Genomic DNA, 20,295 nt, shown 5'->3' on the forward strand with positions numbered 1-20,295 from the left:
CAGACTTCGCACAAAAAAAGAATAGTGAAAATGGATATCGATAAAATTGATCGGTAAGCCCGGGATTTAAAATACTTCTAGGCAGGTAAAAGTCGATGTGGGATCGGAAGTTTTTACAATCAGAACGAAAAAGTATCGTTAAAATTTGGTAAGAATTTAATAGTAGAATTACATATGTTATATATGTAGTTTACTTTAATACATACGTTAAATTTACATAAAAATATTGTACATCCTTTACGAATTATATCTTTATATATTTGATTAACTTTACACTTTTTATATTCTTCGCTTTTTTATCGCATCTTTCTTTTTCGCCGAATTCGTACCGACAGCCCGATTGTCTGCGTTTTCTTCATCATTTGCAGGATGTACCCGTTTTTGTGCAGGTGTCTTCTGCGGTGTTGGGCACAATCCCAATGTAAGCGAACTAAAAAAATCCCATAGATTCAGAATTAAACCTTTTTTTCACGGTAAAAAGACAAGAAAATAAAATTGCTCCCGTTAAACTAAACCGGCAAAAGCTCGGTTAAAAATATGAATTTTCTAGTGATTTTACTTTTAACTTACTTGAAAGTATTGTCTCTATTCTCTTGATTTTTTTCTGGAGTTTTAGCATTATCTGTCTGTTGTGTCATACTTTTCTCCTTAACCTGACTCTGAAGGCTGAATTTCTGTACTTGACTAGAATAAATGTTTTTCGAGGTAATTTGTGTTGGAGGCGCGATATTATTTTTTTCGTAATATTTTCTTAAATCCATGTTAACACTGTGCGTGCAATTGTACGTTTTATATATCCCGACGAGATAGTCCGCTAGCTCAAACATGTTCGATCTCAACGATATTATTATGAATTGTGCATTTTTCGTTCTTTCCTTGATGTAGTTTCCAACAATCGAGACGTTTTTAAAATCTAAAGCAGCATCGATTTCATCCATAAAATAGAGGGGAGTCGGTTTATAGTGATGCAGTGCAAACACCAGAGCCAAGGAGCTCAAAGTCTTTTCACCACCGCTGAGATTGCAAATATTTTTCCAGGATTTCTTAGGCGGTCTTACGCTAAAAGCGATTCCTTCGCTAAAAGGATCCAAGGAATCGACCAACTCCAATTCTGCGTCACCACCCAACGTGATCATTTGATACATTTCCTTTAGCTTATCTGTAATTATAGTGAAACCAGCAAGAAACTCTTGTATTCTACGACGTCTTGCAGTTTCGTAAATATCTCGCATTTTGTTACGGTCCCCAGTGATTTTCTCCAAATCCGCTGCACGTTGCAAATACAGTGCATCTTTCTCTTTATAGTCCGCGATAACCTGCATATTTGGAATATCGCTCGGTAATTTCTTCGTAGCTTTTTGCATGTCATGTAGAAGGGTATTCTCATCCAGCTCGCTAAGTTGTTCATCGGTTAATTCCTCCAGTACCATTAATTCTTCTCCAGGTATAGCTTGAAGCTTTAATTCGGCAATTCGTCGCGTATACTCTGGAATTTGTTGTTTTAACGCTTTTATTTCACTTTTACATTCTTTCATTCGTTGATCTAAATCGATTTTAACGGCTCTCATTTTGTTCTCCCGCGCTTGCAAAGCGTTCAATTCTTCTTTGAAAGATGACATAGCTGTGTCTCTTTCCACAAGAGCTTCGTCAAGCTCATTGATTTCCTGTAGGTACTGTTTCGCCTGTACCTCTAATTCTTCCTTCTCTTTTTGAATATCACGAAGTCTTTGCTCGCAAGTTTGTACGTCAGTTTCAAGATTACTTATGCGTTGTTCGACTTTCTTCACATTCCTTTCTGATGTTTTCATTGCAACCTGCAACTTGCAAATCTCTGCTTTAGCTTTTTCAATCGTATTGTTGCAGTTGGATATGACCTTTTGCTGATCTTTTACACGACTTCCCGAAATTTCCTCTATTTTTCTATTGATACGCTGTACTTCAGATTCAACAGACGTTGAATTCCCTTTCACTTTCTCCAAAGATTTTTCAGCCGCGTTCGTCCCTTTTTTCAGCTGTTCAACCTTTTTTGGATCTACAACTGATTCTGCAACTTTTTGCTCTTGAATTTTCAGTTGCCGTCGCAAGGATGGTTCCTGCTCTCGCAATGTTTGAACTTGGATACACAATTTTTCTTTCTCAACAATCATATCTTTCAAATCTACATTCAAACTGTGAATCTGATTTTCTAAAGATTGATGTTCGGCCCTGATATTAGCGCACTCTGTATGTATTTTGTCTAAATTTGCTTGCAGTTTTTCAATTTCGACTGCAGATAATTCGTTCCTTAAAACCTTTTGCCCCATTCTACCCTTCAACACTGTTCTTCCTCCACCACTCATTGTACCTGACAGTTCAATTAATTCACCCTTCAGTGTAACGACTCTAAAACGTCTGTGACCGTACGCGATACGCGTTGCTTGATCTAAATTATCTGCTACTAATGTATCTTGCAATCCATAATAGAACGCCGGCAATACCCTCTCATCTTCGACACGTATCAGATCAAACAGTCTCGGCACATTTTCAGGTGTTTGTATTTTTTGTCTGGATCGTTCTAACAAACGTTGCTGTTTTTCCAGAGCGATAAACGTTGCACGTCCTATATCATTTTTACGTAAAAATGATATGCATGCTTGAGCTGTCGACACTGTGTCAACTACAATATTGTCCAAAGGACCACAAGCTGTTGATATCGCGACGTCATATTTTCCATCTATGGCTCCAAGGTCACCCTACGTATAGGTTAGTAGGATCAAGTATTACAAAAATTTATTAAACTTTGGCAGGGGCCAACATAACTAAATAAACAATAGGTTTTAGCATTGGACACTTCTATTTAATTAAGTTTTGGAGGATGATATACGAGACGGGAGAAATCTGGTTGATGTCTGCTTTATGACAGGCATCTTTGTTGTTCAGAAAGTTCAATAGAAATTATTTAAGATACCTGTCGTATAGGGACCAAAATATTTCTCCTGGTTCAAAAAATGTTAAAAAGGATCTAGTATGTTTTAGAATGTCAATGATTTCAATTATTCCATAATGTTTATCGTTGAACATGTTACGAATAAAAATGGCTTTATACGTGAAAAACATAATTTGTCTATTTCCTTACCAATCTGCCAAATACACCAGTAAGTCTTCCTTCCCTTTTTTCCCGCATTAAACTATCTATGATTCTATTTCTTGATTTACTTGCTTGCATCGCGCATTTTTGTTCTTCAAAGGATATTCTCATACGCTTCAATTTTGTAGTCTCTTCGATCTCTTTCTGCTTTATTTTTTCCAAAGCATGTTGCGCTTGTGTCAAATTTCGTTGACTACTCGGAATTTTTTCTTCTAAATTCTTCAACTGACGCTCTTTGTCCGCTAAAGTATCTATTGTTAATTTTAAAGAATCTTGCAACTTTTTTAGTTTTTCTCTTTCTGTTGCCTCTACGGAAATATATAATTCATATTCAGATTTGGCAATATTGAAAGCTGCTTGAGCTTCGTCAACATTTTTTCTTAGAGATATTAATTCCTTTTCCAGTGCAGAACGTTCATTTAATAATGGTTCAGTTTTCTCGCGCAAGCCGATCATTAATTTTTCAAATACCGATTCTTCGTGTTCTTTCTTTTTTATGTGAATTTCAATAAGATGTTCACATTCCTGAATACCTTTTTTGCTTTTATCAGGTATAGAACTGAGTTCATCTAATTTCGATTTTTCCTATAAATAACATTTAATAATTGAATTATTTAATCTAAATCCTACATATTTCAACTTCTTCGTTGTAGAAAGTGCAGTTGCATAGCTTACTGATTTTAATGTTGCGATGTTAGTTTTCCGACGTTTATTAGTCTCCACTAATTCGGCATGGAGTGATTCATCGTGTTTGCGAATGCTATTAAACTGAGTTGAAATTTCATCTTTTTTCTGTTGCAAGTTATCCCATTTCTTGCTTTTTTCGTCAATTATTTTATTTTGCTTATTCTTTTCTTCGTGAACTTCTTTCATTTCATTTACAAGATTTGCAATATCTTTATCTAATTCATTAGCTTTATTTTCTCGTTGTTCTAATTTTTTCATGGTTTGAAATCTACCAAAACCAATTTTCTAATGTAGTAAAATCTTTTTATAAAACAAATTGTATATAAGAACTAACAAATTACCTCTTATAATAGAAAAGTTGATGTTGTATCTGTGTTATTGTGTTTTCCAATTCTAAATATTGCACTGCTTCTTGCATAGGTTCCTCCAGAGCTGCTTTCTCTTTTTCAACAATTCTCAAACGGTTCAACTTTTCAAGTCTGTATTCTGACAGCATTTCTACCTTCTCTGATAATTTTTCTAACGGTATCTTATAACGTGCTGTCCCAATTATATCCTCCAAAAATTCAAGCATACCTGTATCATTTTCATTCTGTGCTTTAGGTTTCATCATTGCTATCTGCTCAACTTCTCCCTAACATAATAGTTCAATGGAAAGCAATTACAATAAAATATAAAGTTGGTGTGAACTAAGACTACAGAATATTCTCATATTATATATATCACAGTATTTATAAATTACCAAAAAATAATAATGCAATAACATTGCATTTCATACCTGTAAGATTAGAAAACGATTATGATCTAAATCCACACCGTAGGACTTCAAAAGCTTTGAGATCTCCTTGAATTGCACCCTTTTCCTATTAAGTTCATAGTGTGAAGAATTATCTTTAAATGCTGTCCTCGATACGCTAAACTCGCTGTTAGGCACAACATCATAATCTGACCCAGGCTATAACAAAATATTTATATCCTAGAAAACATTTTCATTTAAGTAGAATGTGATCTAATGAATAACATACTTTATCAATGATTTGCTGAAAGTGTACAGATACGGTACAGCTATTGATATTCTGACGTTCGCTAGAATTATGTATCAAAACCGATAGCTTCTTTGACCGAATTTTACTAGCTCTATATCCAAATACAAATAACATTGAATCTATGGCATTACTTTTGCCACTACCATTGGGGCCAACAATTGCTGAAAAACACTAAAGAAAAGAAAATTCAAATATTAGTCGATACACACTTTTTCATAGAAACTTCTACGACTTGCCTTATGGAATGGTCCAATAGTTTGTGTACCACCGTAACTTTTAAAGTTTTCATTCACAATCTTTATAATCATAAGTCTAGGACCATTAACATCAATTTCATGAAATGCTGTGATAGGTGGTGGAATGTATATATCGTCACCTATTTTAAGTCCACCTTCTTCATCCGTATCGATAGTAGCATTTTCTTCATCAACTTCCATTTCATTATTATTTTTATTTTGACCACGTCCACTAACTTCAGCCATTTTAATGTTAAATATAAGATATATTTTTTACTCACATTACACAATTTGTGTCAGACAAATATAAAGAAAGTAAAAATAATTAATTAGAGGTTAGAGAGAAATATACATTGCTTGACAATCATGACTTATGTTTATGTGTAATACATTTTATCACAACACTGTTTATGAAATTATGTAGAAAATTGTAATTTTAGTTTTTATTTTTTATATCTTGTATAAGATAAACTTCGTCAGTTCTAGAGGAATTCAACTTATTTAACAAGCTACTGTTAACACCACGTTATCGTTAACAAACTTGTTTTTTTGTTCCTTTTCTTGATTCAATTACTTCAACTACTTCAGTTATTGGTCATTAATGAACATCTAGTTTATGCGACATTAAACAAAAAAACAAAAGAAATAACAGACGCTTACTCGAATTCAAATTCAAAGTTAACGTATATAACGTACAGGCATGTATTATATAAACAAACATAGAGACATATGTATATGTGTTGCGTGACCACGTGAACATAGGTACGAATTACGATGGCGCTACACCGTACTATAATCTCCGACAAATAGTGGTAAGAGAGAAATTCTAAAATAAAATACGATATTATGGTCATAATTGTATATTTCATAGCTTATGTATATTTTCATCCAGACGGAATAGCTTAGAAGAGATAGAGAAATAACGAGAGAGAGTGAGAGAGAGAGAAAGAGAGAGAGAGAGAAAGAGAGAGAGAGAGAGAGAGAGAGAGAGAGAGAGAGAGAGAGAGTTCCCATGAAACTCCTCGATAACAGTTTTGTTGGCGAGGCTAATTGGAGAATGCAGAAATCACATAGCCTCTTGAAAGATCTTCTCCAATTTTATGTAGACAGAGTAGAAACTCTGAGCCCTTCAGGACAGAAAGCCCTAAATCCTCGGTCTTCCCTAAATCTCAGACTTCTCTCTCGTTTAAGTTCCTGAGTTCATCATCGAGCTGCAAACCGGAAGACGGACCATCCGACGAATCAACGTCCAGTTGGAGGACCCCAATTTTCCTATTTGCCGAGAAGAAAGGACAGGAACGGAAGCTGAAAGAAGATTCAAAACTTATAATTTAACATGTTTTATTTCTAAAAGTATTCATTACAAATTCCACTAAATCTACACAAAAAGCAAATATAAATGTTCTTATAAATATGAGAGTGTGTTTAATTATAGAAATAGTATAATGAAAATAGTATGTCAATAGTATGTTAATTATTATCTAATTTCAGAATACAAGCATCCATGGTTTCGATAAGAATTTGGTCAATAAACAAATATACTGTATTATTAATATAATAAATGTCGTGAATGGACCTCTAAATTTAAAAAAATGAGACTACTCACATTTTCTGAACTAAACATGTAAGAAAAGAAATTTCATATTAAAAGAATTTTGTGTGAAGACTCCGTGGCGCAACGGTAGCGCGTCTGACTCCAGATCAGAAGGTTGCGTGTTCAAATCACGTCGGGGTCAATGTTTTTTTGTTTTTTGCTTTTCAATTAGAAATTTAAAAAATATTCTATAAATTAGTGTCACACATTCAAACAAAAATAATTATAAATATAGCCTGTAATAATAAGCGAATATTTTGGAAATTGTAGATAGAAGAAACATAACCTCACCGGTATACCAGTTTGTATTGGCGTGGGTTAAAATGCAACATGGACGTGTAACAGAATTTTAAGGTAATATTATATTTTATATAAAGAAGTGATCATACACAGTTATAATATTTATTTTGATTAAGTTATTAAGTTGTATAAATTCTGTATTACATTCCTTTCTTTGTACGAAGGTATTATGTCAAATTATAAATCTCTCCCATTTACAATTTTTTGTATATTTTAAGGTTTGTAAATAGAATGGGTAAAGAAACTGATTCCGAGAATCCAAAGAAAAGAAGAAAGTCAGTTAGTGGGAATTCTGGAATGTCTCTTAAAGATGGTGATACGTATAAGGTATGTATGATTTTAACTGATTTTTTATCGTATCTAATTAAAATATATTTTTATGTTTAGGCTATAATCAGTTATGAAGAAAAAGAGGCCACAGAAAGATTGTCAGAAAATGATTCTGAAAGCTTCTTATCAACTTGTGACGATATACGTAAAGCTATGAATAAAATAGCAAAACTAAAAATGAGTGGAGATGTAATTGTTTATACTTATATCGGAGACTTATAATTTCTGTATCAGTTTGATTTATATTGAACTTCACAATTTCATTTTTTTTCAGGCCAAAGAAGAAATACGCGAACTTCAAATTCAAACATCCTTATCATTCATTGAACTTAAGAAACTAAATAGAATGGAAAAGTTTCGAACAAAATTTGCAAGAGATTCTCTGATGTCTTCGAAAAGTAGTGTTGACAGTAGACATTTGCATTTACAGAATTTATTGTACGAAGTGATGCACTTAAAGAAGGAAGTTCTTAAATGTCTTCAGTTTAAGTAAATATTTTCTAGTATCTGATTTTCTTTTGAAAATGTAATTTGTATATAAAATTAATATGATTATGCTTAGGTCTAAAGATGAACTGATACAACTTGTACCAGAGGAAGAATTTTATAAAGAAGCTCCTGAAAGTATTTCTAGACCTGTAAGTGTGAATAGTAAAACAGTTTATAATAAGATGTATTATTCTTGTTTCTATAATGCTATAAATTAATATTTTTAGGATATTGCAAAACATAATCCGCATCAGCTGAGACTGGCTCGTTTGGAGTGGGAATTAACGCAAAGAAAACAACTTGCTGCTTTATGCGACGAATTAACGGAAAGTAAAAAAGCAGTAGCATTAAACATAGAATCTAAACAATCACGACTCGACAATCTGGCACCACAACTTTATTCGATATTAGAAGTAATAAGCTCTCATTATCTATTACAGTAGTCTCGAATATATAGAGAACAAAAAATAACTATTTTATATTTTAGGCTAGTAAACCGCTCCAAGAAAGTCTTGGGTTACCATTGGATAGAATCAGGCAAGAGCATCACAAAGCAACATTACTTGCATCACCATTATATGTTCTTCATGCAAAAGCATCAGCATATAGAGATGCATATGGTACGTTTCATATTGCTAAACTTTTGCTTACATATTATTCATTATTTTTATATAAATTTTTCTACAGACAGTACCATAATTGTAAAAATCGAAGGCGACGAGGAAGAAGCGAAGCGTGCAAATAATCAGGAAGGATTACAAGAATCTGATTCAGATCCTGAAACATTATCTGAAAGTATTACAGAAGAAACGCATATCCATAAAAAGAGACACCATAGATTATCTAGGGAAGCTAGACAAGAAGAAAAAAGATTAAGGCTGCTTCAAAGGCATCCCTTACATGTGAAAATAGTTATTAAATTAAAAAGTGAGTTTTGATAATAATGCATATTCATAAGTAAATGTAAATTATTTTAAAACATTAATATTTTCAGATGAAACAAAATTGACATTACAGTTCTTTTACATAATGTTTCTGAAAGTAGTTACAGTAGAATCAAAATTGAAAACCGAAGGCGTTGGAAGCAATAGTACTGGGTATGATATTTCTTTATACATAAATAAATATATGTTGGTTATATTTATATCCTTTCAAAAATTTGTATATTCATTTTGCAGAGATATGCTTGTATCAGAATCAATTTTAAGAGAATTGTATCCAAGAGATTTAGGATTAGAAAGTCCAAACCCAGCTAATTATTATCAACTAAGTCGATATAATTTGGGTAATTTTTCATCGCTCGGATTGGGAATTCCATACAAATGGGCACAAAGGATGGCTGGTCTGAATTTCATATCACCCGATTCCCGTGAACAGAAGGTATAATATTTTTTGTAGTATACGTATTTTACAATATGTATTTTATGATTTGAAAATGTTCCAAATTATAAAGTTATTTAAATATGATTTTAGGTTACAAGTTGCGAAATAGCTCAAGATAGTGTTGAAAGTGTACTGAGAGAGATTAAAAGACGTTTAAAAGCTAGATTGGAATTATGCATGGAGATCCGACAGTTAGAATCTGGAAATTTATCTCTTCTTGCTATTACAAATGACACTTTACCACAAAAAGTTAATACAACACTACAAAAATTTACAACAATATCTTGGAACGTTTATTCTACTTCTACGAATTCTGCTCTTCAGCAACAGGGTTTAGTGACGTCATTAGACATATTTTATGAAGCTGTCCTTCGACGTGGAAACAGTAAGATATTTAAAACTTATTTTATATTAAAATTTTTATTTCAGTATTTTATTAACGAGAGATATATTCATTCCAGATGAATTAACAGCAAGAATTGCTATAAAACCTGATTATCCAAAGATTGCGGCAATATTTGATATAAGTATACATCCTACGGTACCAGTTGCTGTCGACATTCTACGAGACATTGAAAGAGAAGTGAACGTTATGTGGACAAAACCGCCCACCTTATCTGCGCAATTGCAACGGCTAAGAGCTTGTTTCGATATTTATGTAGAAACAGAAAATATAGTACCGAAAGAAAAAATTTTCTTTCATCCTATGAAAGGTCGTACTCGTGCAAGACCTTACAAATATTTAGAATTAGGAGGTGGAATTTTCATTCATCGTTAATTTGCTATGATATAAATAACACATAAGTACATAATATTGTATGAAATATTTTATATTCTAATGTATATGTCAGTATAAAAAGATTTCTCAAACCGAAGTTGAAGCATTTAAATATATTTCAGGTACTCCAGAAATTGTTACAACGTGGGCTTGTAACTTGTATCTTAACCTTCTGTTTTCTACACTAAGTTTTTTGCATTTCTTCCTTAGAAAAATATTGTTCGCTGCCGCGTCATTATACTTTTCCCAAAATTTATCAATTTTTTCATGCGAATTAGGATCCTATAACATTTTTTCTTTTTTAAAGTATTATCGAAACATTTTTATTATACCTTATAATAATAGCGTAGAAAGTCTTACCTCGCCTTCTATGAAATAATTCCTAAAATTAACGAGAAATGATTCCAAATTAGAGCATATTTTCATTATTTCGAGAATGTTAGAACTTCTTTGCTCACTCTTCCGCAAATTCTAAAAATAAAATTATAGAACGTATAATTTGAATATTGTGGCATATTGCGAAGAAAAATATATACTGTGTAACCTTTATTGCATCATTACTAAAGACAGTCAGTTTCTTTAATTGTACAAAGTCTATAGCTTGAGCTGCAGTAAAACACTGCTTCATGTCTTTTGATCTTTTCTTCATGTATGAATTTTTCCTTTTAAGGTTTCCAACTCGATCGTCTCTTTTTAACGATAAGATCTGTATATTATATTTTAAACTTTCAGCAGCATTTTGCAATTGCAAATGTATTTTTGGATATTGTAGTATGCATTGTTGATAGATACTGTCTTGTTTCTTTAAATATTCATACTGCTTTTTTTTATTCATAGTAACTCTTTCATATTCGACAAACGTTCCATTCAATTGTTCCCAAAGATGTTCTATGTTTTCAGATGATATACGTAACAGATTCGACATTTCGTCTTCTTCCTAATACACAATAAAATCTATTATCGGTTCTTTAAAATGTAATTACGAACTACATTTGTGGCATTACCAAAATTAAAATATTACGAATGTTAATAACGTGTCTTGTCTTTGCTGTAAGTTTATCTTCCTCCAACTTTCCAATTTTATTGACTAAATTAGACTGCATTTCCTTATAGACTTGTTCCATTTTACTTTTCAAACATTCTAATTCCAATGCATTCGACTTATTATCATTCAATTTGAATATATCGTGCAAGTACTGCAACTTTTGTTTGTATTTTCCTATACGAAGAAAAGATTGATCATGTTACAAATCATTGATATATTGGAGCACTAAAATCCAAGCGTAAGTTTGAAGAATACCGATTATATCATTTATCAACTCGATATGAGCTTCTTGCAGTTTTCTGTGATCTTGATCCGTTACTTCCAATTCCCTTTGCAATTGGCAAATTGTTCTGTCCTTTAAATTTATAATTCTATCGAAGGATTCGGAAAGATGTTTCACCTTGTCATAAATTTCTTTGCATTTTATTTGTCTCAAAACGAGTCTCCATGTTTCATTGATTTTCGCAGTATTCAATTTCGAAAACGCTTTCTCGTGTATTAATTTATTCTGTAACGATATAATTTCTATCTGTAAATACTGCGTGCAAAATAATACGAATATCGAATGAATATTTATTTGATACGTTAAATGATTTGTCAAATTGAAAGTACGCGAAATATATCATTCTTGTTTATTTCACGTTTATTTCCACGCAACTACAGAATTTGAAAAAGATCTATGTATGCGGCACTAAGTCACTAAGTCTTGTACTTTAATGTATGTTGCAATTAATTGTTGTTTACGCCTTCGAGCTTCTAGTTCAAATTCAGCACGATGTTGCATATAACGAGCCCGTTCCTCTTCGCTCATTCGAGCAAGTTTACTACTTCTATTACTTTTTCGTTGTTTCATCATTTCGATTTTATTTTGTTGGAGGCACTTCGTCGATAATAAAATAAAATACTTCACGATGTATAACAAACACAGTTCGAACGAAATTGATTTATCCTAAATGATATCGGGTCAATTGTATTCTTAATCACTCTTTCCGAACCATATGCATCCTTCACTTCAGAGGTACTGCCACGTTTGATCAATACAAAATACAAATACATCTACTTCGAATAGGAACAGCTTGCAACAGGAGAATATTATTTATGTATAATCGCAACGCCAATACGAAAATAATAATTTCTTATATCAATTAATTCCTTTTTAACAATGTTATTGATCGTTTAATTTGCAAATATGACTTCCGTAATGATTTTCTTTCGATACCATACGATAATAGTCCAGCTCATTTTTCACTTAAACTTGTATTCGACAGTCTTGAGACGAATCATTTAAAAATGGATATTTATTTCTTAATTTATTACTGTTGTGTGTCGAGCTAATTAATTTCATGAAACAGATTAAAAGGTGTGTAACATGAATATAAGTAATCGGTATTGCAACGTTTATTCCAGTTGTGAAGTTTCTTTGCTTTAATTCTAGGCGGAAAGAAATCGAGAGCAGACGAAAATAATGAAATATTTGAAGAAATTTTATCAAAGACACCTGTCAATGTCAAACAGTCTACACAAATAGGCGGAATAAACAGCGAGCATCTCGTGTCACCAATTGACGTATCCCTTATCTACAAAGAAGACTCTTCCCTTATTTACAAGGCAGACTCATCCCTTATCTACAAGGAAGGCTCATCTCTTATCATAGAGAAGACGAATCTTTTATCCTCAGGTGGCGCACACCGTATCGCCAAGAAAGCACACCCTGTTGCTCCAGATGACGCATCTTGTATCGACAAGAAAAAGTGAAACTCTACCCTGGATCCACCAAAATTTTCGGTACTATAAAAGACCTCGAATCGAAGGAATAAAGAGTCATATCTATTTCGATCCGGATACGTGTAACTTGTTACTGAAACTTACACGCAACGGATATTGTGCAAGTTCCAATCAATCTCCATTGTATCAAGTTCCAATAGTGCAGTGCACCATTTTCAGTAGCGACACGATAAGGTAGAGTGACTGATAAAGTTACCGACGAAATTCGACGAAATTACATGCCATAATATATGTTAAAATGTAGGCTAAAAATTGACGATATACGAGCCATGAAATCCAAGCATTTTTATGCCATTATGCCATTTTTATGCCGCACTAGAAAATATCTCTAGCTACAAATCGATCTATATCTTGTCCCGATTCTCTGAGAAATAAGGCCGAAAGCACGTATAAGCATGTATAGCAATATGTATGCATACATAAAGCAACAAATGTGACAAGTTTAGTTGGACTTACGATTACGGCTATTAACAAACGATAGGGTTACTATTATTATATCGATTACTATGCGATTGCGTAAGAACACTATAAGATATTATTAGAAATCGTATGCAGTCGGATACTTTTTTTGCTAATATTATACAATGTAATGGATATATTATGTAATGGATATCGATCTGTTGATCAACCTTACCTACGTACATATGCCAAGATTGAGTATCTTGCGACTATTACATGCTTCGTAAACAATTCCAGTTCGACAAGATCTTTTGCATAGTTAAGATCAATTCCGATCGTATCGAGCTACTCATTTTTCCAAGAACCATATACATGCATTAGTCGCATGTATAATAATTGGACCAACGATTTTTCGTTCGACCAATAGAGAAACTAGAGTAATGTCGTTCCTAAAATAACGCAAAAGCATCGTATCGTAGCATAAACAATATTATTAGAAGGATGTACGATAGTGTCGTGAGTAAATATCCGAAAGATTTTTCGTTTATATTAAATGGGTCTTCTACATTAGGCAAACTATACATCTACTCGTTTTTGCCATAAATGCATAAAATCGTTCTATCGCAAACCGTTTGTTTAGCGCACGAGTTCTGTGAACTGTTATTAAAAACGATTACAATCACCCGCGTACGATGATAATTCGTTTCCTTCGAAAACAGGAAATGCGAAGAACGAAGTACTGTAAATGACATATCAGTAATCGGCTTCAGTTTCGTTTAGTTTGGACAGAGATGCCGGATTTTGCGGTCGATGCCGAGACCGCCGTATCCTGCGCTATTTTCCTATAAATACCGTGTTGTATTTATTTTTCAGCAATTAGCTTTCGTTCGTGTCAGCGTAGGCAACACATTTTTAGCGGCGTGCGATCGTTACAGAGTTTGTAATAACAGAAATAATTCGCAAAGATGGCGAACGATAAATCGGGTATTTTGTACCTGTTCGATCGACCCGCCGAGCCGGTCTACGTACCTAAGGGAGACAGCAAGGTTGCTTTCGACATACCAGCCGATTATTTGGTAGGTATTGCTATGCGATTCCTTAAAACGACATTTATTCTTTCAGCGTCATCCTCGATCTCGTAATCCTTGTGCCAATAATAACGATGTTTTAATCGATTAAAAATGTAAATTCACACATTTTTGGGAAAATGCTGATAAAGCGTAACTTCGGGCACGCAATAACGTGTTTTTGTATCTATTTCCTTAGCCGGACAGGTATCGACAGGTAGCAACGCAGGTATTGAACCGCTTCGCCGATGAAACCGAGTCGAAGCTTCCTGTGAAACAGATCTCCCTTCCGGATCTTAGCATCCCCATGCAATTAGGACGGCGCGAGCCTTTTTCGCTGTTCATTCCAGCGCACCGAAAATTAGCAGCTCGGCTTATTGAAATTTTCATGGGTTCGTAGTCTTCCACGTATCTTACACTTACTTCACGCTTTACCACTTGCACCACGATTTTTTCGACAACTTCGTTGATCGGCGCTTTTAATTCGCTCCTAGACTTTGATAACGGAAAAATCAAATTCTCTTTCGGTTTGTCCCGAGAATTGATCTTACCTTAAAAATCAGAAATTACACCCCTCTATATACGACGAATACGAGTTAGTTTTAATCGATTCGACTATAAAGTATACGTTGCGCGTCCTATATCTAATCATTTGCAATTTTACAGGAATGAGGACGTACGAGGACTTTCTGTCTGTAGCAGTTTACTCCCGCGATCGCGTCAACCCGAACTTGTTTATTTACGCTCTTTCCGTAGCGATATTACATCGTCCAGATACAAAGGATCTGCCGGTACCACCGCTGACCGAAGTATTTCCGGATAAATATATCGACGGTGGAATTTTCACGCGGGCCAAGGAGGAAGCCAACCTCGTACCTACAGGATCGAGGGTAATGAGATTTATTGTCCGCTAAACATTTTTACGAGACGTATCCGCATTAATCGTTGTTTAAAATCGATGCTTCGTATTTTCAATCCGATCAATTCCGATGGTATCGTTCGATGCATACGAAAATCCAGGTCGAAGAGTTTCGTTAAAATGATCCTTGATCGTAGATTCCAATCGAGATTCCCCGAGATTACACCGCCTCGGACCTCGACGAGGAACATCGCGTCGCATACTGGAGAGAGGACATTGGCATCAATCTGCACCACTGGCATTGGCATTTGGTTTATCCATTCGAAGGCAACATGAGTATCGTGAACAAAGATCGTCGCGGCGAACTTTTCTATTACATGCATCAACAGATTATGGCGCGGTACGTCTACGAGTACTATTTTAACGTTTCTTTCACAGAATCGTCGCAGCGTTAGAGTTGCAAAAGTAGTTTAGGGCGGCTTGCTTTAGGCGAACCGTTCTGTTTAATAAACGTGTGAAAAATTCTGGCGATCGATTCGAACGATCGTACGTTAACGACGTTTCGTCTATTACGCTTTCAGATACAACTGCGAGCGTTTGTGCAATCGGCTCGGTCGCGTGAAACGGTTCATTAATTGGCACGAGCCGATTTTGGAAGCTTATTTCCCGAAACTGGATTCCATCGTTGCGGGCCGTACATGGCCTGCTCGCCCAGGCGGAGCCATTCTGAAGGACATCAATCGTCCGGTGGATCAATTGGATTTCGACATCCAAGATCTGGAGAGGTGGCGCGATCGTATATACGAAGCTATTCACACCGGGGCAGTGGTTAATACGAGGGGCGATCGCGTACCCTTGACTCAAAAAGACGGCATCAATATATTGGGGAACATTATGGAAGCTAGCATCTTGTCCCCGAATCCAAATCTGTACGGCGATGTTCACAATTTAGGCCACGTCGCTATCTCCTATTGCCATGATCCGGATCATCGTTATTTGGTACATATATTTCATCGAAATATGTATAAATCTTGTATCGCGATCGTTTTGCAACGTTTTCGCTAGTAATTTGTTTTATGAGACTACGATCGTCGATAATACAATTTATACAATGTAATATCGCAGTTGCGCCACTGCTCGAACGCTTGTTTCATACAAAAATGATCATTTCAGTGGTAATCTTTGAGTTAATTTCGTTTTATATCGTTCGCAGGAAAATTTCGGTATCATGGGTGACTCTGCCACTGCCATGAGGGACCCCATATTCTATAGATGGCACGCTTTCGTCGACGATCTTTTCCAGGAATATAAGAACACTCTGCCCGAGTATACTGTCCAAGAGGTCAGCACATACGTACATCTATAACTTGTCACGTTTATGAGTTACATTTTATGAGTTATTTCTGAAACCCGTTTTCTTCGACCGCGTCATTTGTACAAGTTTATACAGCTTCGATTTCTTCTTTTACGTTTTATAAGCAAATATTTACGTTGCCAACGTTTCTCTTGGTGGCGTTTGCAGTTGGATTATCCGGGCATCGAAGTAGACAGCGTTAGAATAGCGACGAACGAGCAGACCAACGTCTTGCACACCTTCTGGACCCAAAGCGTGGTGGACTTATCTCGAGGACTCGATTTCACACCTCGCGGAGCAGTGCTCGCTAAATTCACTCACCTGAATCACACGGACTTCGTGTACACGATTATTATCAACAATCGCGGTAACAAACCGAAACGGGGAACGGTGCGCATCTTCATCGCGCCGAAGGAAGACGAGCGTGGACTACCCTTCGCTTTCAAGCAACAAAAGAATTTAATGATCGAGATGGACAAATTCTCTGTTACACGTATGCCACTTTCGTTCTATGCGTTTAGTTATTTTTTATACACACGTATGATACACAAGATGGATCGCTTAATTCGATCGCTTGTAACATTATAGTGCGGCCAGGACTAAACACGATCGAGCAGAAATCAACGGATTCTTCGGTAACTATACCCTTTGAAAGGACGTTCCGTAACTTGGACGAGAACAGACCGGTGGGCGGCGAGAGCTTGGAACTTTTCAATTTCTGTGGATGCGGATGGCCGCAACATATGTTGGCGCCTAAAGGAACCAAAGCGGGCTTCCCTATGGAACTTTTCGTTATGGTGTCGGATTACAGCGGCGACGCCGTACGTATACTTTGCGTAAAAATTTTAATTATACCGATAACTGTAGCGAAACGCGAACTCGTGGTAAACGATACAGTAAAAAACTTGTTTTCCAATATGTAGGTTGAACAGAACGAGGCGACCGGTTGCACGGATGCTGCCAGCTTTTGCGGCTTGAGAGACAAGAAGTATCCCGACGCGCGTCCCATGGGTTATCCGTTCGATCGTCAACCACGAGCAGGTGTTGAAACATTGCCACAGTTTCTCACCGGAAATATGGCGACCACGGAAATACTAGTGAGGTTCACGGACAACGTGGTGCCTAGAGCCAGATCCGGAAGCCTTGGGAATACGCTGACCTTCGTTTAATAACACAATTACTAGAACAACGTCTCTCGATTACTTATTTTCGAGAATTTTCGAAAACGTAGCTATACAATTCAGTTCTACGAAACGTCGGGTAAATCTTAAGAATCGTTGGACACGAATGATGAATTTTTGTTTCATGTTTTATCTCAGTGTTCTTGGTTTTATAGCTTTTATTTGCTTATATTTTATGTTATCGAAAATATTTTAAGCAGGATACTTAAAAAATACAAAAAAAGATGTAATTAATAAAAAAAACTATAACAAGAATTACCTATGCGTTTCCTTATATAAAATGTTCTACTTTTTCCCCACCTTACTTCCATGTGTTCTACCATCGAACAACTTATCTCGTTTAAATAACACTTTTGTGACTGCGCTTCGATTTCAAAGAAAACAGTTAAAAACATCAAGACTGGCGTAGATGATATAAGAATATAATAAAAATTAACTATGCGTTTAATTACTTGTAACGATCTTTTAGTCACGCATCGTAACGTTTTCAGATGTCTCGATTAAACAGTGTCATCGTTAAACATCTTATTCGGCTCTCCCGCATCGTAGAAATAGTAAGATATCGTAAGGCTCTTCTGTATACAAATCTTTGTTCTTTGTTTATTAAAAAAATAAGTCGAAAAGAAAGAATAACATTTTTTTACTCGAAGCTCTGTCTTCGTGAAAATTGAGTTGAAAGATGCGTCGAGTTCGTGGGGTTTGTACTATGGCGAGAAGACGCGCCACTTGATTCCTAATCAAAATGACATTATGAAATTATTTAATGATAAATTCCAGAAATTCGTATGATATTTATTCACGGTATTTACATCGTTAATATCAATCTGTTAACTGTTAATATAACGTGTACTTTACAATTTTATTATATTCTGGCGATATTTTTATTTATTTATTTATTTATTTATTTATATTAAATTACTTATTTTATTTATTTATATTAAATCAGATGGTATATTTCATGCGATTATGTACAATTAGTTTTACAATTTTTATCGATAACCCGTGCTCTTACAGTTTTATTTTATTCATGTGATTGAATATATTTTTGTAATTTTATGTTGAGCATGGTCTCTGATAATAACCATGCTCGTGCAATTTTATTTTATTTTTGTGATCTTTTTATTTTTATTTTTTTTATATTTTATCAATTTTTACAATGTTTACAATGTTTACAATGTTTACAATATTATGTACAATTGGTTCCTTCCTCTTCTTTCCCACTACACTCACTCACTACACATCCTCTTCTTTTTCACTTCCTCTTCCCGTCATCCTCTTGCTGTCTAAACGCACGCCGCTTTATTCGCTCTTAAACGCTTTACAATCGCATTACAATCATCATACCGCATAACCCATACTCGCTCGCAGATCTACGCATACGCACGCTACCGCAATTCTAAACGCCTAAAAATCCATCGATGGTCGACGGCTTTTCTTCTTCTTCTTCCAGGGGATGCCTGAAATGTAATATGGAACCCTTGAGGGTTCCGAAAAAGTTCGGATCAACCTATATGCGTGGAAAACCACCCACAATAGGGATCCTTCGGATAATGACCGAGTCCGCCGAAAGGTAGACTGTGGCGAAGATGATTGACATTACGCCCACTACATGCTAATAGTTGCAGCATCTTACACGCAAGAAAGGCTTATTTTACAATCCTGCAAACTTTAGAGACTGTTTCATGGAAAATGCTTGTATACATTACACTATTGGAGCGAGTTTTACAATAAAAATCTTACAAAATCTAAATAAATTCGATCTTCTCAATTGTATGAAGCGATGCACGCCAGGTTAGTATTACTGTTTGGCAGGTTTGACGTTACTACGCGAATACATACTTTTCGATCCACGTGATTGCACATTTGTGTGCAAAGTACCGTAATTTGTTTAAACTAAAATATAAATAATTATATAATAATAATAATAATATATAATATATAATATGTATTATTTGTATATATATATATATATATATATATATATATATATATATTTATAATTATATATATAACATATATTATATAATATATGATATAATATATAATAATAATAATAATAATAATAATAATAATAATAATATAAATAATTGTGCGACAATTTATTGATATCCGAGTTCTACTTTATCGAGAATGGCACACAACTTCGATTCAAAAGGAAAATATCCATCCATTCAATGGTCATTGCGTTTACATTGAAAATGTGGTTTCACGATAACGAGCTTTGAAGTTTTAGGCCATATTTCCTTTAGCCGCTAAAGTTTCGTGTATGACTTTCGTAATATATTTTTACATGATTTCCTATCTACAAAGGTATTCTTCAGCTGCGCGATACGATGCGTTTATATATATATATATTATATTAGCAATTCAATGAATTAATGAATTTCCTTTGCAAACCTTCATATAGAATGTAGCTATTCGAATCAACAATTAACAAATCAACGTTTCAAGTGCACCGATTTTCCAACGCGACAGTACTTCTTTATCGTTATGACAAAAATTTCATAATAAAATCGATTTCTTTTTTTTTAGACGATTGTCGTTTCGACAAAATGCGTACATTCTTTTCGCCGTGGATCATTCGAAACAAGGCATTGTATTTAACATGCGTTGACCACATTAACATATAACAATA

At 34.7% G+C, this 20,295-nt stretch overlaps 4 protein-coding genes, 1 long non-coding RNA gene and 1 other non-coding gene across 6 annotated transcripts; 4 read left to right on the forward strand and 2 right to left on the reverse strand.

Annotated features, from left to right (window-relative positions):
* The first annotated feature begins 7 nt into the window (after positions 1–7).
* On the forward strand, positions 8–3,098 carry LOC117219005 (uncharacterized). The gene is made up of 3 exons (XR_004489927.2): positions 8–148; positions 2,580–2,742; positions 2,814–3,098. It is a non-coding gene; the product is annotated as an uncharacterized LOC117219005 (long non-coding RNA).
* glu (structural maintenance of chromosomes 4-like protein gluon) lies at positions 134–5,791 on the reverse strand. Its single transcript, XM_033467763.2, has 8 exons — positions 5,097–5,791; positions 4,840–5,031; positions 4,593–4,769; positions 4,156–4,448; positions 3,803–4,082; positions 3,116–3,712; positions 571–2,732; positions 134–430 (listed from the first exon to the last, which is right to left on the reverse strand). Exons 1-8 carry the CDS (start codon positions 5,340–5,342, stop codon positions 280–282), a joined length of 4,098 nt encoding a protein of 1,365 aa, XP_033323654.2. The 5' UTR covers positions 5,343–5,791; the 3' UTR covers positions 134–279.
* A 969-nt stretch (positions 5,792–6,760) lies between these two features.
* TRNAW-CCA (transfer RNA tryptophan (anticodon CCA)) lies at positions 6,761–6,832 on the forward strand. The gene has a single exon. It is a non-coding gene; the product is annotated as a tRNA-Trp (tRNA).
* thoc5 (THO complex subunit 5) lies at positions 6,773–10,067 on the forward strand. The gene is made up of 12 exons (XM_033467179.2): positions 6,773–7,044; positions 7,209–7,317; positions 7,378–7,509; positions 7,595–7,809; positions 7,883–7,958; positions 8,037–8,222; positions 8,297–8,429; positions 8,497–8,736; positions 8,804–8,906; positions 8,988–9,189; positions 9,283–9,577; positions 9,654–10,067. The coding sequence occupies exons 2-12, from the start codon at positions 7,222–7,224 to the stop codon at positions 9,968–9,970; spliced, it is 1,995 nt and encodes a 664-aa protein (XP_033323070.2). The 5' UTR covers positions 6,773–7,044; positions 7,209–7,221; the 3' UTR covers positions 9,971–10,067.
* On the reverse strand, positions 10,002–12,031 carry LOC117218472 (dynein regulatory complex subunit 2). Its single transcript, XM_076522966.1, has 6 exons — positions 11,728–12,031; positions 11,271–11,523; positions 10,975–11,189; positions 10,515–10,907; positions 10,331–10,441; positions 10,002–10,252 (listed from the first exon to the last, which is right to left on the reverse strand). The coding sequence occupies exons 1-6, from the start codon at positions 11,869–11,871 to the stop codon at positions 10,058–10,060; spliced, it is 1,311 nt and encodes a 436-aa protein (XP_076379081.1). The 5' UTR covers positions 11,872–12,031; the 3' UTR covers positions 10,002–10,057.
* A 1,935-nt stretch (positions 12,032–13,966) lies between these two features.
* On the forward strand, positions 13,967–17,915 carry LOC143259683 (phenoloxidase 1-like). Its single transcript, XM_076522961.1, has 9 exons — positions 13,967–14,275; positions 14,466–14,658; positions 14,933–15,156; positions 15,323–15,525; positions 15,707–16,124; positions 16,339–16,467; positions 16,648–16,972; positions 17,068–17,300; positions 17,403–17,915. The coding sequence occupies exons 1-9, from the start codon at positions 14,165–14,167 to the stop codon at positions 17,646–17,648; spliced, it is 2,082 nt and encodes a 693-aa protein (XP_076379076.1). The 5' UTR covers positions 13,967–14,164; the 3' UTR covers positions 17,649–17,915.
* The last annotated feature ends 2,380 nt before the right edge of the window (positions 17,916–20,295 follow it).

The sequence above is a fragment of the Megalopta genalis genome, chromosome 6, assembly GCF_051020955.1.
Source record: "Megalopta genalis isolate 19385.01 chromosome 6, iyMegGena1_principal, whole genome shotgun sequence".
NCBI lineage: Eukaryota > Metazoa > Arthropoda > Insecta > Hymenoptera > Halictidae > Megalopta > Megalopta genalis.